This window comes from Gobio gobio (assembly GCF_949357685.1).
Source record: "Gobio gobio genome assembly, chromosome: 25".
NCBI classification, from domain to species: Eukaryota; Metazoa; Chordata; class Actinopteri; order Cypriniformes; family Gobionidae; genus Gobio; species Gobio gobio.
In genome coordinates this window covers 13,952,751-13,970,448 of record NC_137121.1, presented here as the reverse complement: position 1 = coordinate 13,970,448, position 17,698 = coordinate 13,952,751, and the positions used below count along the sequence as shown (strand labels likewise).

The window sequence follows — 17,698 nt, the reverse complement described above, 5'->3', positions numbered from 1 at the left end:
GTAAGGGGACCCGCAGTGTATGGAGAAAGAAATGGCTCATTCTAATGTAATCAAATATAACGGTTCATTATGTAAGGTCTTTATACACCATTGGAAACATAGTTGTGTATATTATACTGCATTTCTGTCAATAGATATACATAAATACTACACACTCCACTTTTAAAGTGTGCATAAATACTCATTACTTCAATCAATTTTTGTTCCTGTTATTTTAGTATCATTGAGATACCATTATAGTTTTATAGTTCCATATTTTGAAATAGTTTTTATTTATTTTATTTAGTTTTAGTCATTTTGTTGTGTGATTTTGTCATTCTTATGAGTTAGTTTTTCTTTATAGTCTTTACATATTTTTGTTTTAGCTTTAGTTAAATAGAACTAAAGGAATAGAATAAACTACTTGTGTAAACCACATGGCTCCATGGTAGTCGCTAACGCATGGCTTACCGTAATTATACTGGCTGTTTCCTTTCTCACAATTGATGATGTTGAAACGATAAGGCACGCCGGCCACCATGCCGCTGACTTCAAAATAGAACCACTGACAATGCGCAGAGGAGTTGACATCAGCATTGAGAATCAAATCATATTCATGACTAAGAGAGAGTGCGAAAGAGAGACAGACAGGAGAAAATCAGACAAAGTGGGCGTAAGAGAGAATAGGAGATATGTAATGAGAGAGAAAGACTAAGAAATGTGTTGCATAAATGACAGTGAGAAATCTCTCACTCCATCCCTATCTGTTGTTACGCCGCCACATTTTATTTGGAAAACTATAACGTCGGCTCTTTTATTTAAGCGCATCGGAACTGCTCTGTAGACAGCGTCTTTGATTTGATCTTGCATGCGTTGACGAGACAAGCTTGCTGAAAGAGTGGAACATAAGAATGAATGAGAGAGAGAGAGAGAGAGAGAGAGAGAGAGAGAGAGAGAGAGAGTGTATGATTGCGAATGCACTACAAATGAGGCCCAAGGGCACTCGCCGTGCTGTCTGCAGTACATGTTTGCACGTCTGTGTGCTTGTGTACGTGCACTGTATTGCAATGCAGTCTCACCTGCGGACTTGAATGGCTTTTCGCAGGTTCCCACTCTCAAATTTGGAGAAGAATTGAAGGGAACTGGGACACATATCGGTGGAACACTGTGGACTAAAGAAAGAAAGAAAGAAAGAAAGAAAGAAAGAAAGAAAGAAAGAAAGAAAGAAAGAAAGAAAGAAAGAAAGAAAGAAAGAAAGAAAGAAAGAAAGAAAGAAAGAAAGAAAGAAAGAAAGAAAGAAAGAAAGAAAGAAAGAAAGAAAGAAAGAAAGAAAGAAAATAGAAAGACAGGGAAAAAAGATATGAATGAAGGAAGGAAAACAAGTGTTTTAAAAAAAGAAATACAGGAGGGAAAGAGAGAAGGATGTAGGAAGGAAGGCAGGAAGGCAGGGAAAGATAAAAACAAGAAGGAAGGACAGAATGAAGGAAGTAAAAAAGAAAACAAGAAATGTTTGAAGGAAGGAAGGAAGGAAGGAAGGAAGGAAGGAAGGAAGGAAGGAAGGAAGGAAGGAAGGAAGGAAGGAAGGAAGGAAGGAAGGAAGGAAGGAAGGAAGGAAGGAAGGAAGGAAGGAAGGATAGAAAAATAAAGGAACCAAAAACACAATACAGAAAGGAAGGAAAAAAGAAAGAGAGGAAGAAAGGAAGGAAGCAAAACAGAAGGAAAAGAGAAAGAGGAAGGAAGGAAGGAAGGAAGGAAGGAAGGAAGGAAGGAAGGAAGGAAGGAAGGAAGGAAGGAAGGAAGGAAGGAAGGAAGGAAGGAAGGAAGGAAGGAAGGAAGGAAGGAAGGAAGGAAGGAAGGAAGAGGAAGAAAGGAAGTAAGCAAAACAGAAGGAAGGAAGGAAGGAAGGAAGGAAGGAAGGAAGGAAGGAAGGAAGGAAGGAAGGAAGGAAGGAAGGAAGGAAGGAAGGAAGGAAGGAAGGAAGGAAGGAAGGAAGGAAGGAAGGAAGGAAGGAAGGAAGGTGAATAGGAAAGGAAAGGAAAGGAATGGAAAGGAAAGGAAGGAGGAAGAGAGAGAAAAAGGACAGGAAGACATGAAGGAAGAAATTACAGAATTAAAGTAGAAGGGAAGGAAAACAAAGAAAGACAATGGAAGCAGGAAGAAGAAAAGGAGGAAGGAAAGGAAAGGAAAGGAAAGGAAAGGAAAGGAAAGGAAAGGAAAGGAAAGGAAAGGAAGGACAAATTAGATTAATTGGATATGTCTGATGAACAGAAAAGCATGAAGAGAAGAACAGATGAAAGAAAGAGAGAAACATTTTTGGACAGCTGTGCTGATTGAGCATGTTCCACTCCACCATATTGTCACATTAGCTTAACAAACACGTGAATTATGACCATACTTGTCCCAGATATTGATTCACACTAAGCATGATTCTTGCTAAATCATTCATTCTATACCGTTTGCGTCAATAAATTCCAGTCACGCTTCGAATGACAGGGACAATCACCGCAGAACACTGTCCACATGATGGAGGCACACGGCTCTGATAACACAACACTGCTCTTTATTGCTAACCTGCTGCAACCCTCAAACTACATGACGGTAAACAGCAGCTACAGACGACAAGCTGTCCATCAGCATCTGAGCGGGCAGAGAGACACTGTCCATTCAAGGGTTTATCACCCAGAATGCCCCTGACACTGACGGTCACGTCAAACCAAGCTTGACTGGATAAACACACACAAGGTGAGGAACTCTAAGATTAAAACCCGGTCGCAAAAGACTGGACCTACAAATGTATTTCTACCACAGTTAACCTTTTCAAATCTCTATTGTAATTGTTTTAATCTCTAGAGCTTTGAAAAAATAAATCTTGAACGTAACACTGAAAATCTTTCAGGTTGTGGTTGCCACCAATTTCAAAGAGCGCCCGTGAAAATCCATCAAAGGCACTTCATGGATTTATCAATTAATTTATCAGCGTACTATCTAGATGGTTCCCATGCCACTGATGTGATGATCTAATGAAAATGCTTTATCATAAAAAAAATAGAAGTGTGTTACCTGGGATCGTCTATGTCAAAAACAACCTTGTTGATGATGTCCTCTGGACAGATGTGACGCTGGATGTCTTCAAAAACTTTCTTCCTGGAATAAAAAAAAGGAATAAGAGAAAATAATTGAAACCAGTGAAGGAAGGCTTTCATTTCCAACAGTAGAACTCATAACTTATATAAATTATGTATTATTTTGCAATGTATGTTTTTAAATTGTATTTTATGTGAAAATAAACACTTTAATTTGTAAATATATATATATATATATATATATATATATATATATATATATATATATATATATATATATATATATATATATATATATATATATATATATATATATATATATATATATATATATATATATATATATATATATATATATAAGGGCTGTCAAAAGATTAATCGCGATTAATCGCATCCAAAATAAAAGTTTGTGTTTACATAATATATGTGTGTGTACTCTGTTAATTATTATTTATATTTAAATACACACACATTCATGTATATATTTAAGAAATATTTGCATGTATATACTGTATATACATTTATATAATCTATAATATATATAAATATAAATGTTTTATATATAAAAATAATATTTTTTTCTTAAATATATACATGCTTGTGTGTGTTATTTATATATAAATAATAATTAACAGAGTACACACACATATATTATGTAAACACAAACTTTTATTTTAGATGTGATTAATCACAATTAATCTTTTGACAGCCCTAATATATATATGTATATATATAGTGCTGTCAATCGATTAAAAAACCCAAATTAATCAATTTTTTTCTGTAATTAATCGCGATTAAAAACGTCTGCGTTTTTAAAAATGTCATATTGTAATAATTTCACAGTTACTCTCCAATCCAAATGAACGTAGAAACAACTTAAATACAGTATATTTGAAACATTTCTTGTAATGGCATCTTTTATGAATGCCAGAATCACTAATACTAAAACTGTTACTGATGTCTCTGAAATAGATTTTTTTTTTAAACATTAATGTTAGACATTCACCATTACAGTATAATTAAAAGCTCATTTTCAACATGTATTAGGCTTTAAAAAATTACTTTTAACTTAAGTGAACTTAAAACAATCTTCACATAAACCCATTAGGCCTAAAATAAATGCCATATTTACCTGTGGCCTTCCTAGCTGTCTAACATATTCATGGATGAGCTAATGTATTAAAGATTTATTAGCGTTACTGTAGTATGAAGCAGGGTGGGGCTGAAAGCCGTTGGAGCGGAACAAGGCCGCTGGATCGATGGCTGTCACTTTTTATTCGATATTCGAATATGCATTCGAACATGACGTGAAATATCCGTAATCTAAACTATAAATAAACTATCCGGTTTTTAAAGTGCCATGTAGCGCATTTTTTACAGTCTAAGATTAGACCGTTTGTTTTTTATTGTTTACCATCTCATCCAATAGAGGGCGCTCTAAGCGTATTTTTGCAAAGGCCCATGATCAAATCAAGCGAATAATAGCCAGTCTGTTTTGAAAATGGAAGATAACTCTCAGAACGGCCAGCCTGAGCGGACAATTACGACCCCAACCCATCTACTAGTGTCTGGAAACATTTTGGGTTCTACACCGTAGATGGTAAAGTAACCGTTAAAGATAACCACTTCTCTCAACATTGACGCGCAAATACCTGTGTGTGCCAGGCACGTCTGTGTGCTCCGAATGAGTGTTCTCCACCGCGGGGAACATTGTCAATAAAAAGAGAGCCGCACTTGATCCAGATCAAGTTGATAGATTAGTGTTTCTAGCAAACAAAATAAAGAATTGGGCTAGGCCATAGGCCGTACTCCTGCTGCTGTTTAAGTTGTCACGTTATTGTTTGTGCCTGTTCTGATACTGTTTTTTTCCATGTAGCCTGTGATTGGCTATGCATAGTGGCACTTCATATCAATTAAGTTGATAACCTGCTGTTTCAAACATTAAGTTAACAATTTGTTTTTCCAGACAGGCTATGGCCTGAGTCCTGTTTATGGCTGCAGACTGTTAATACATCTGTGATTGAATCTCCGTTGCGGTGTTGTTGTTGTTGTCTTTTGTTTTCTTTTTTTTTCGGTTGGGGGCGGCGCTCGTAGATATTCGAATATATTCGAATACATTGCTTGACATTCGAATTAGATTTTTCTCAAAAATGACAGCCCTATTGGGTAATTCAGCGCTGTTTTATCATATTACATACATTTGAGAGTTGAAAGTTATGTTATAATGCTACTCTGTGCGTTCGCTCTGCGGCTACTATGAGACACTTGTTGGTAAAACATGGTACTCAGGGTAAATCAAGAAACTGGAAATCAGAGGTAACTTGGTTATGATGTCATTGTCCTGGTTAATTTCTTATTTCTCTGGATTTAAACATTCTTGGAAACATTTGGGATAACACAAGTACACAAGTCAACAAAATATATAACATTGTTATAGTGGTTTTTGGATATTGTAATCTAAAAATCGTACATATTTTGCCATTAATTAGCGAGTCCACGAATGGTTTGGGTATGCAGAGCATCCGCAGCTTATATGGACTGCTCGCCCCGGATATATACATACATTTTCTTAAATTACATAAAACGTTAAATAAAAGTGGTCCATATGACTTGCGTGCTATATTGCTGTATTATAATATAATATCATCCTATATTATCTGATTTATGAATTAATCACCGTTTTGAATCAATTCTTTCAATTCACAAGAATGGCCTTAACGTTTGATTTATGAATCTAGTTGATCCAGTTCACGAATTCAACTTATTGGAAGATTATTGGTGAATAACAACTTAAAGGGTTAGTTCACCCAAAAATGAAAATCAGCCCATGATTTACTCCCCCTCAAGCCATCCTAGGTGTATATGAGGTTCTTCTTTCAGACGAATACAATCGGAGGTATATAAAAAAAAAAATCTTGGCTCTAACAAGCATTATAATGGCAGCCCAAAATTAGGAAGCTAGATATTTTACTTTATAAAGTTTTAAATATGTATATTTTTCTTAAACCCATCGATTCACTTCATAACCTCCTGGAGCCGTGTAGATTACTTTTATAATGGATGGATGCATTTTTTAGGGCTTCAAATTTTGGGCTGCCATTCACTGCCATTTTAATTCTTGGAAGAGCCAGGACATTTTTTAATATAACTCTGATTGTATTCGTCTGAAAGAAGAATGTCATATACACCTAGGATGGCTTGAGGGTGATATGGGACATTTTTGGATGAACTATCCCTTAAAATTTTCACCCAAACTTATTTTTAGATTTTAAAATCATTTTGACTACCATTATGGTGCTGTTTTGACATGTTGGAGCTTGACAAGCTCAGTCTTCATTCACATTAATTATACTGTACGTGATACACAAAAGATAGTGAGTGAGTAAATGATGACAGATTTTCATATTTGGGTGAACTATACATTTAAGGTTGATCTGTAGTAGTTTATTAGTGTTATTATTATTATATAGTATAATTGTCTCATCTGCAGAGGGAGCTCTCGCAGTAAACACTGTACACACAGCATAACAAAGGGTGTGACAGTCGTATCATTAGATATTACTTAAACAAATGACACGTATCAAGCGGCCAGGCGAAATAATACTGTATGCAGAAGTCTGCCTAAAGCAGTGATAATTGGTGGGGTTGTTCTCAATTCTGTTTGGATGATGCCATTTCCAAATCAAATCTATGATGCCTCATCTTTTTGCACTGTATTATGCTAATTGGCTAATTTTCATGTTTTTTTGTGTGCATTATTTTCTTTGTCGCAGATAAACAATAATAATAATAAGGCCTTTCTCCCGATGTGAATGAGCAAAATGCGAGAGAGAGCGAAAAAAACAATCTGTGTGGACTTTTCAATCCCGAGAGCAAATTTCAGATGATAATGGGGTTGAATGAATGAGCAAAAACAAAGTTAACAGTCCGCCGTGGCCGGCAATAAACTGGGAGAGCTCTCATCAAACGGTTTATTCATGGAAAGAACTATAAAACAATAAGACATAAACAAGCATTATGTCCTTCGTTAATGTTAAATTCTGAGTGTAGACCATCACGAAGGGTAAAAAACACACTATTTCCGGCAACCGCTACCACTTTAAAAAGTTTTAAAGAACATTTTAGGATGTCAAATTCAACTGCAAATGTTTCAGACTTATCAAATGTTAATGGTGGAGTATGAAGCAATTTGTGGAATTAAAACTGTCACTTCTGTCAAAGTGTCACTGGCTGTCTGACACTTTCTTCTTAAAACTCCAAAAGTGCTATTTTTGAGTTAAAATGACACGAATAGAACCCATATAAACTTATCTTACCCTTGAGGAAACACAATAAACTAAAGAAATGACTGAAATAAATGTCTATTCCCTTTAATCTCTCCCTTGCACATTGAAGAAAGTTTTCGGCAAAAACAAGTTTTCCGAAGGGGGCGACCATAATTAGATATAGATTTAAGTGCTTTTCTTCAGTAGAAAAGAGTTTGGGTGTCTGTAGAGCAAAGCAGCCACCGATAGCAAAATACTCACTTAAGGCGAGAGAGTTTAACACAGAGAGAAAATATTTTAATGGATTTCATTTCTACTTACAGTGAGTTTAATGACTCCGTGCCGATGTTTACAAGCATTTGCATATGGCAATGTGTAAGTAACGATAGAGAACAGGCCTTAAATTGTGTCCACGCCATCTGATTTAGACAAATGAGACAATCTCAACATGCAAACGTATAAGGTTAAAAACAGCTGCAACACAGAATTTGTGCAAAAACCCAAGACGAAAACTAAAAGTACAAATTAAGGCACCTTCAGGGAGTTGTTTTGAAAGCGTCTTTATGGAACCAAACATCTTTTTGTTGTTTTTCCATGAATGCTTTTCGCAGTCTGTAATGGCACAGTTTTTACGAGCAAACAAAACACTAGAGTAATTCATTCCCCAGATACGTCTCTCAAAGTGGCTGTCTCTTTAAATCTTTTAATATTGAACATTAAATGTGATCACGGCTAAATGGAGAGCTCCTTGATGTTGAATCAGGATTGTTTTTGCAATACAGACTTTCATAGTTGATCAGAAGAAGAATGCTGTGCTAAATCTATCTGTTTGATAGAGTCAAAAACATCAGGGGAAAATACTGCTAGATACAAAAAAAAACAACAATTCACTGTCTTAATGGGTAAGTCATTCTGTCATTCATTCAACCGATTCAAAATGGCTTATTTGTTCAGGAACGAAGCAAGTGAACGGCTTTATGAATGGGGCACTGTATAGAGTGGTGCAGGTATGACATCACTTTATAGGCCAAAATGCGGAAGCGAGTTAGCATTTTAGCACTTCTGGTTCCCTCGTCCCGAAATCAAAGTTTTTTTTTAATGGGGTTTTTGGTTAAATGGTTGAAATAAGGTCTGTGGTGAACACAAACTCAAGCCACTTTCACGTTTTATTCTACGACATAAAATACATCAGTATTACCACACTCGTGATTTTTTTGAAGCTGTTACATGTCTTTGAAAAAGGCGGTTGCTAAGAAGTGGCTAAATGGGACTACAGAGGCCGTCGAGGAGATTAAACGTCATCACGCCGAGCAGTAGGGCTATGCGATATTGAAGAAAAATGCGATATCCTTGTTAAATAATGTGATATTCGATATGCAATACGATATTGCTTTAAGTGTGTAAAATCTATTTATTTCCCCAACTGATATCGTTCACTTAAAGCATAACCGACTGTGTTTACATGAAAACTCATCAAGACAGCCATTTTGACATAACTGTGTGTGTATTGGACAGTTCGAGTGTGTAACAAGACACGAAAAAAAGAACGGCTTATGCGCACGTTTCGGTGTGTGTGTGTGTGTCAGACAGCAGACAGCACAAGACTGCAAGGAGTTGTTTTTTGCAAGTTTAATAGTTTTGCGTTTAATAACTCTTTTTGACGTCAAGCAAGTCACATAAGTAAAAGTCATGTGCTCAGTCTATTCTCTGCCATATGCATCAACCTAGTTGAAGTCCATTCATCCATCCATCCATCCATCATCTTCCGCTTATCCGGGGCCGGGTCGCGGGGGCAACAGTCTAAGCAGAGACGCCCAGACTTCCCTCTCCCTAGCCACTTCCTCCAGCTCTTCCGGGGGAACCCCGAGGCGTTCCCAGGCCAGCCGGGAGACATAGTCCCTCCAGCGTGTCCTAGGTCTTCCCCGGGGCCTCCTCCTGGTGGGACGTGCCTGGAACACCTCCCTGGGAAGGCGTCCAGGAGGCATCCGAAATAGATGCCCGAGCCACCTCAGCTGGCTCCTCTCGATGTGGAGGAGCAGTGGCTCTACTCCGAGTTCCTCCCGGGTGACTGAGCTCCTCACCCTATCTCTAAGGGAGCGCCCAGCCACCCTACGGAGAAAGCTCATTTCGGCCGCCTGTCTCCGGGATCTTGTCCTTTCGGTCATGACCCACAGCTCATGACCATAGGTGAGAGTAGGAACGTAGATTGACCGGTAAATCGAGAGCTTTGCCTTGCAGCTCAGCTCCTTCTTCACCACGACAGACCGGTACATTGACCGCATTACTGCAGAAGCTGCACCGATCCGTCTGTCAATCTCCCGTTCCATCCTTCCCTCACTCGTGAACAAGACCCCAAGATACCTGAACTCCTCCACTTGAGGCAGGAACTCTCCACCCACCTGAAGCGGGCAAGCCACCCTTTTCCGACTGAGTACCGCAGTACCTAGTTGAAGTAGCATGTTAAAATCATTCAGATATTGCGTGCCCTTGCGATATGTACATTTGCGATATTTCGATATATTGCGCAGCCCTACCGAGCAGGTAAACTCAGTCTGCTGTTACAGCCTCATTATGCTTATAATTGTGCTCTTATAAACTAGTCTAACTCAAACGTTCTTGGAAAATGTTTTGAGATAAAAACTGAAAGAGATGTGGGAAGCTTAGTGATGATGACATTGAAAATGTTGGTGTAGTTGGTTTATAGCCTACCTTTAGCCTTTTAATTCTGGCAACTGCACTTAGGCTTCAAAATGAATTAAAGTTGTGTTCATCTGTGATAATTATCTTGATGGACAAAACGTGTAAGTATTATACACTTGTGCTGATTACAGAGCTTATTTTTTGCAATATTCCAAAAGCCTATTCAAATATTGTATTTTGTAAGTATTTTGATAAATTACAGGTTTTTTTCTGTATTTTTGATCAAATAAAGAGGCTTCTTTCAAAAATATTAAAAATAGTAATGTTTCCAAACTTTTGACCGGTACGGTTTTCAAGAAAGGCATAATTAAAATGAGAATTTTTATATATAACTCTTAGAGTAAGATGGTGAAAAGGCAACATTACTAAAATATAAACTATTTCTTAAAGGGGTGGTAAAACACATTCTTTTGAAGGCTTGACTGTGTTTGTGGGGTGCACTGTAACATGTGTTCATGCTTCGTTTTAAAAAAAATTGCCTTATTTTTCATATATTTGACCTTTATTCTACACTGCTCTGTCCCTCCTTGTAAAACGGTCTGATGCTTTCCGGGTTGTATGAAGCCGATCCCTCAAAAATACGCGATGGGCTCAGATTGGTTAGCTGGCCCAGTGTGTTGTGATTCGCTAAACGCCTAGTGCACGTCGGAAACGTCACGCCCCTTACCGGAGGCTGTTCAGTATTAGAAACAACGGCGTCAATAAAACCATATGAGCTCGAATCAGACCCAGAACATTTGAGTGAAGATGATCGAGCAGAACCTGTTCAGTCCTCAAGAGTAAAGACTGCGGATCTATAATGATCGCTACGGAATGGCACTTTAACTTTTGTATTTTTAGAACGATTATAGCCAAATATCTGTCGCAAGAACTAACCCAAAACGAACACTAAGCACTGGCTTTAACTAGTAAGTTAGCCAAATCACACACAGAACCATGTTTAGCATGCCTGTAGATAAACAATACATAAAAGCTCTAATCAAAGAATCATTTACACTAATGTCAGGTTCGCTGTTGAGATTTTAACGTTAGTGTTTGTAACGATAGGTGTTCGTCGGATAACGTTAAGTATGAATGAGCATTTAACAGACTGGTTTGCAGAACAGTGTTGTCATCTGTTTACTTCCTTGCTACAACATATTACAGGAAAACACATCGATGAAATATAAATCAGACTTACAGGTTGTGGCCCGTAAACAGCTTCTGTTTGTAAATCCAGCTTTCAGGACAAGCCGTTGTGCATATCCTGTATTGAACTCGCGAAGTTTGTGGAAGTTTGTGTTGTCCTCCGTGAAATGTGCAGCGCGCGCGTCGTGCATCCACGCACCGGCAGTGTTTTTTTCACGCAGCTGACGTTGTGCAAATCTGGCATTGAAATCGCGAAGACGGTGGATGTTTTCCTCTTTTAGATGTGCTGCAGAGAGCCCTGCGTGCCTGATTCCCCGCTGACTCAAACACACGTGCATATAACATGCTGTATGTTAAACGCTCTGCAACGCACCCCCGTCCCAAGGAAGGCTGAACAGAGCAAGTACCCCAGACCTGCAATCCGGATGAAAATAACAGCGTTTCCTCGGCATCGCGGCAACAACACTCCAGCCTGACTATACCACAACAGCGCTGCGATACAAAATGGCCTCACCCCCCCTTATTTAATATTCTCGGAGGAGGGGTTTATGTAAATATTGAGCCTGTTGATGTCACCAACCCTGGAGGAATGTGTGTAGTCGCCTATTGGCCGTTTACTGTAGTTCTTAGAAACTGATTTCTTTAAAAGCAAATATCTCCCTTTGCTTTAAACTTTGAACGTTGTAACTTTGCAGATGTTGTTTATGCTCAAGCAGCAACATTACACGTTAGCTAAAGTTAGAATAGTGAAATCGTGGTTTACCACCCCTTTAAAACATCTCATACACAGTACATTTTACGAATGTATTCTTTATTTCTTTTTTTTCTTTTTTATAATACTTTAATGTTGTATTCATGAAACACTGACTTTATTATCATTTAAAGCAGCACTAGGTAGGTTTTGCTCTCGGGGTCCCCCTACAGTTGTGAAACAGTATTGTCCTCTACTACTGTCGTAAACTCTGTCATTCTACATCAGGGGATGCACCGCACGTGCATTTGTTGACATGACAACTATGATAGCCCTGAACACTGCAGGAGTTCACATCCAGGTGTTCTGCTTGCGTCGCGTGTGAAATGTCTTCATCCCAGGTACAGTGGCATATGTTTCAGCATGTCATATGAATATAATTTCAAGGGTTTTATTTTTTTCAAACACCAAATGATCGCAATACTCACATTTACAAGCCAGTGTCATCAAAGTAGCCTAGTCAATTGGTTACCGTTTTACAGAATCTATATGATACTTCAATTCAATGTTTGAGTGGTAGGAAATAACCATATATCGTCAATATTATAATATCAAGCTACCATAGATGAATCTGCAAATTTGAAAAATCGATTTGCATTATAGCTTGAGGCAAGACAAATAAACAAATATCACAGACATGTTAGGTATCCTAAAATATGATTTTGTACGTCTTATATATTTACTTGCAAGAATGTAGCCCCTCCTCCTTCAGCTCACGCCAACGAGCAAACGCTGGCCCAATGTTGATCCTCGTCCTGCCTTTAATCCGATCACTTTCTTGTTTCCTCTTTTTGCTTTCCTCCGACAAAACCTTTGCTTTCTTATTTTTCTGTGCTGCTTCGGCCATGACTATAACATTCGGCAAACGATAGTTGGGTTTGTACGTCCGAATTTAAGAAATTGGGGGTGGTGGTGGAAGTGACGTATATGCTTTAAAGCAGTCGAATTTTGTAGTTCTTTTTGTTCTCGGGTTACTACCCGAAACCCAAAGTTTAAAAGTACGATTAAAAATGATACAGACCCCGTCAGGCTATGGCAGACGTTTCATTCAACCTATTGTAAGATGATGTATCATCACAAGAGTCTTGAAAATAAATTATAAAGGTTGAAAAGTTACCTAGTGCTGCTTTAAACTCTCAAAATATTTGATTTATCATGTTTTTTTTAAACATGGTGGCACTAAAAAACTGTAGAATTTTCCTATTTAACCAAAGTAATATGAATAATTCTTCATATTTTTGTGCCAGTGCGTCTTGTTACCATGCAAGACCTTTTGTTCCTTTTGCATAGGAATCAATTTTGGTACCTTATTGGGTCGCCACCTGAGAAACCAGCTAAGAATGTGGTCTGAAAATTCATCAACTCCTTTCCTTTAGTCAAAATATGTGTGTGACATGTTTAAAATGAAAGATATAATTGCTCACCTCTGCACATGTGGTGGTCTTTTAGCCATGGGCTCTTGCTCTTGTGGAGGCAGGTGTCCCCAGAAGTCAGGGAAGGCTAAGATGGAGTATCCAGCAATAGACTTAGTATTGGCTGCAGTGGCAGTGTACAGACGGGGATCATGGTTGGGAATGCAAGTCCCATACTTCTCCAGAAGCCTGTCCACCATGCTAGAGTGGCCTTCTTGGCCTTTCCTGGAGCAGTTGAGGTAATGTTTATGAAAGTCTCTTGTCTGGAGGTGGTTTTCTTCGTGGTCGGAGAGCGGCGGGGAGTCTCCCTGGTCACTTGGCGTCTTGTAGTCCAAGTCCCCGTCCAGATTGCTGTCATCATCTGAGCTTTCATCGACCTCTGAGCTGGAGTCCAAATCCTAGAAGACATGATTGCCGAACTGTTAGAAAGAAGCTGCAAAGCTAATATTGACATTCATGGGGGGGGGGGGATCATCCACAGATGTCAGCTCTTTATACTTGTGGCCACATCAGCAACTCTGGAATCAAAAGTGTGAGAGAAAACAGCAAAAAGAAGACAAAGAGAGATTACAGTAAACATCACCCACAAGATATCCTGTTTTCCCCCGGCACCGCCAACCACTCCGTGCAGTACCGCAGAATAACAACCCAAAATAAACTCTGGAGGAAATAAAAGGATTTTTTGAGAGACTATTGAGGGAGGAAAGCCAAAAAAGGATAAGGAATTGTTTTGAGGATGCAGCCCAGAGTGGTGCACATCACTTCCAGCTTTCTATTGACTTCAAAAGGGTGATACTGACAGAAAATAGGGTCGTCCAATTACAGTCTTTGACAGGCATAAAATGAACTGTATCAAAATAGCCAAGGGCCCTAGCTGCTTTTAGAGCAACCAAATAACAATTTAAGCTCACGCCTCATACATTTCCATAAATTTAGCGGGAAAAAGGCCCGTGGTCCAATTCTCTGGCTCATCCTAAAGGTGAACGTGAAATGTCCAAAAAACACGATAGATAAGATGTGCTGACTGGTGCAAATTTCAGTGAACATTGTGCCGATAAAAGCCTCCATCATCTGCTTTCACCTCCCTATGGAAGATCTTTGATTCTGAACGGCGTCCCACGTTCCATCAGTTGCTCTGATCTTCGGCGCAGTGCTCATAAACTGTATACCATCAAAGTGAATTTGTTAGATACAAAACTTTAGTACTGCACCCTCTGCTATATCATTGCATTTAAATTTCCCTTTTTCCCCCTCCTCACACTCCTAAAAATATGTGTAAACACAAAGACGCCACAACTTCCATGAATACCAATAGCCGAGGATGCATTAATATAAATGAACCCTTGCTGTATAAAAACGTCTCGGGTTTGAGGCTGCATATTGCATCTCAGGGGGCCCTACTTTGTCATATTCGTTTTTCGAAACCACAAATAACAACATTAAAATAATGTAGCAGCACTGAGATGTTTTTCAAAGACTTATTTTAATCATGAACTTGATACAGACAAGTACAATGGCCCTTTTGATGAGCTCTGGGAGTGGGACTATGGGAACGTGTGCTCGGTTGTTCCTTCAAGTGGGTGAGAGGGAAAAAGCAGCAATTCAATTCGCATAGGGAACGAACAAATCTGTTTGAGGTCAATTCAATTATACAATCTATCATCCATTAAAACCTATTCATATCTGACGTTTTTGAAATCAGCACATATAATCAGCAAAATAAAAAAAAATGTGTGACACATTTGGGAAAAATTTCCGCAGCTGTCAAACTCAATTCAGAATGGATATTAGTGGCTAAGTAAGTTTGCAAATATCATTAATTGACTTGAGTTGCTACTAGCCGTTCGGTACGGCATTCACGGTTCAATACGCGCTTGTGAATTGCGGTTTTTCAGTTTTGCATTGAATTAATTATTTTTCTGCAAATTCTATCATTTTCCTCCATCCCAATATACTGAACTACGCGACATACATTCACATCACACGTTAGTGGTAGAGTTATACTCACGGAACACTATAGTTATTCATAATCACGAAAGTTCATTATTTGCATGCGTTTTAAAGCCTTGCCGGTTAATTCGCATGCACGGTTTTAACATGCGCTTGTCAGAGCGCGTGCACTAAACGCCTGTCAAACGTGATTACAGAACTAAGTAGTAGTCTTACTGCGCTAATACTGTCAAATACACACAAGGTTAACATAAACACAGTTGGATATGTCTAAAGTGAACGTAAAATCGCGTGTGTCTGTATATTAGTATATACTGTATATTAGATGCATTAGAGGTCTTAAATTGACATCAGCGCAGCCTATAGTGAACACGCTGTCCTTAAAGGGACAGTTCACCTCTAAAATTGTCATTATTTACTCACTCTAATATTGTTCCAAACCTGTATTCATTTCTCGATGACAGAATTTTCATTTTTGAACGAACTATCCCTTTAATGTTAATACAAAAACAAAAGACAAAGAGAAAATTACTCACTGCTCTTGACTGAAAAACTAATACAGTAGCTTTAATAAGAATCAATGTTATTTTATAGTGAAGTCTATGTAGTGTTTTATTTTTACATTTATTCATTCAATTTCATACTTAAATGCTGCTGTACAGCTCTGAGCTGCAAGTGTAAATCTTTATATACATTTATTTTATATAATCCAATACACTAGGAATGTGTACAAGTTTTTTTTTTTAAAGAAGTTAAAAGTTTAAGTAAGGTTTTTCAATTCTTTTAAGTTAAATAAAGAAAGAGTATTGCAATAAAAAATAGTCTTTTTTCTCCTTAACCTCTTGCTGTTCCTGTCGCCTAAGAATAGAATAGCAAAAAACCGAACCGAACCGAAAACCGTGGTTAAAAACCGAGGTATGTATTGAACCGTGGACTAACTGTATTGTTGCATCCCTAGTTGCAACATACACACAGACTTGGGGGAAATTTTGGAAAGTGTAGCTTTCCAAGGTATAAGGTACTCAAACTACAATTAAAGGATTAGTTCACTTCAAAATGAAAATGTCCTGATATTTTACTCACCCCCATCTCATCCAAGATGTTCACATCTTTCTTTCTGCAGTCGAAAAGAAATTACGTTTTTTGAAGAAAACATTCCAGGATTTTTCTCCATATCATAGACTTCCATGGCAACCAAAATGTTGAAAGTCCAAATCAATGCAGTTTCAAAGGGTTTCAGAGGCTCTGCGCGATCCTAGACAAGGAATAGGGTCTTATCTAGTGAAACGATCGGTCATTTAAAAAAAAATAATAATAATAATAAATTATATACTTTTAACCTAAATTGCTCATCTTGCGCTGCTCTTTGACGTGTCACGGATTGCACAATCACGTCAGAAAGGTCACGCTAGACATAGGCGGAAGTACCACCCCAAGCAAACGTGCGACGACTAATACAAACGGCCTTTACCAAAAAAAACCCTCCATCTTCAACTTCAAACCCGTCCGACATCGTTGTTTTACCTTTTTTTTTTGTGCTAAAGGACGTTTGTATTAGTCTTCGCATGTGCGCTTTGTAAACACGGAGCGGTACTTTTGCCTACGTCTAGCGTGACCTTCCCGACGTGATTACGCAATCCATGGCACATCACAGAGCAAGATAGAGAAATTTAGGTTAAAAAGTATATCAATTTTAAAATGACCAATGGTTTCGCTAGATAAGACCCTATTCCTCGTCTGGGATCGTGCAGAGCCACTGAAGCCCTTCGAAGCGCTTTGAAACTGCATTGATTTGGACCTTCAACATTTTGGTTGCCATGGAAGTCTATGATGTGGAGAAAAATCCTGGAATGTTTTCCTCAAAAAACATAATTTCTTTTCGGCTGAAGAAAGAAAGACATGAACATCTTGGATGAGATGGGGGTGAGTACAATATCAGGACATTTCATTTTGAAGTGAACTAATCCTTTAAGCTATTCTTATAAAAAACTATAAAAACTAAAAAGCAGCTACATTGAAGCTATTGCAGGGGGCAAAACAAGAATAAAAACGCAATATATAATATAATACAAAAACTTAATTCAGAACTTAAAAGCACAGTATGTAAGTTTCACCACTAGAGGTTGCTTATTAAAAAAAAGGCATAGCTTGATGATGCTGTGAATGAGCATGGAATCATGGGAGTTGTCGTCTTCACCTCCACAGCCGATGGAAAGGAATCTGACGGACTCATGTTCATGAATGAGCGAATGTATTAAAGTTTTATTAACTTACAGTGGTATGAAGCAGGACGTGACAAGAGCCCTTAGGAGCGAATGCTAATGAGAGAGACCAGCTCGTAACACAGGTCTCAGAGCTTTTATTATGCTTATGCCGCCGTCGGCCGCTTTGGCTCTTATTATTACGTATGTGGGGTAACGCAACGCTGTT

General features: G+C 38.2%; 1 protein-coding gene across 2 annotated transcripts in view; it reads right to left on the bottom strand.

Annotated features, from left to right (window-relative positions):
* Positions 1-17,698, bottom strand: part of agbl1 (AGBL carboxypeptidase 1) — a 228,607-nt gene that overhangs the window by 131,788 nt on the left and 79,121 nt on the right. For both annotated transcript variants that reach the window (XM_079809969.1, XM_079809970.1), the window contains exons 12-15: positions 13,331-13,716; positions 3,040-3,123; positions 1,059-1,151; positions 451-599 (exon numbers count right to left, since the gene is read on the bottom strand). In XM_079809969.1, the coding sequence (XP_079666095.1) occupies positions 451-599; positions 1,059-1,151; positions 3,040-3,123; positions 13,331-13,716 (712 nt within the window). The remainder of the gene's footprint in view (positions 1-450; positions 600-1,058; positions 1,152-3,039; positions 3,124-13,330; positions 13,717-17,698) is intronic.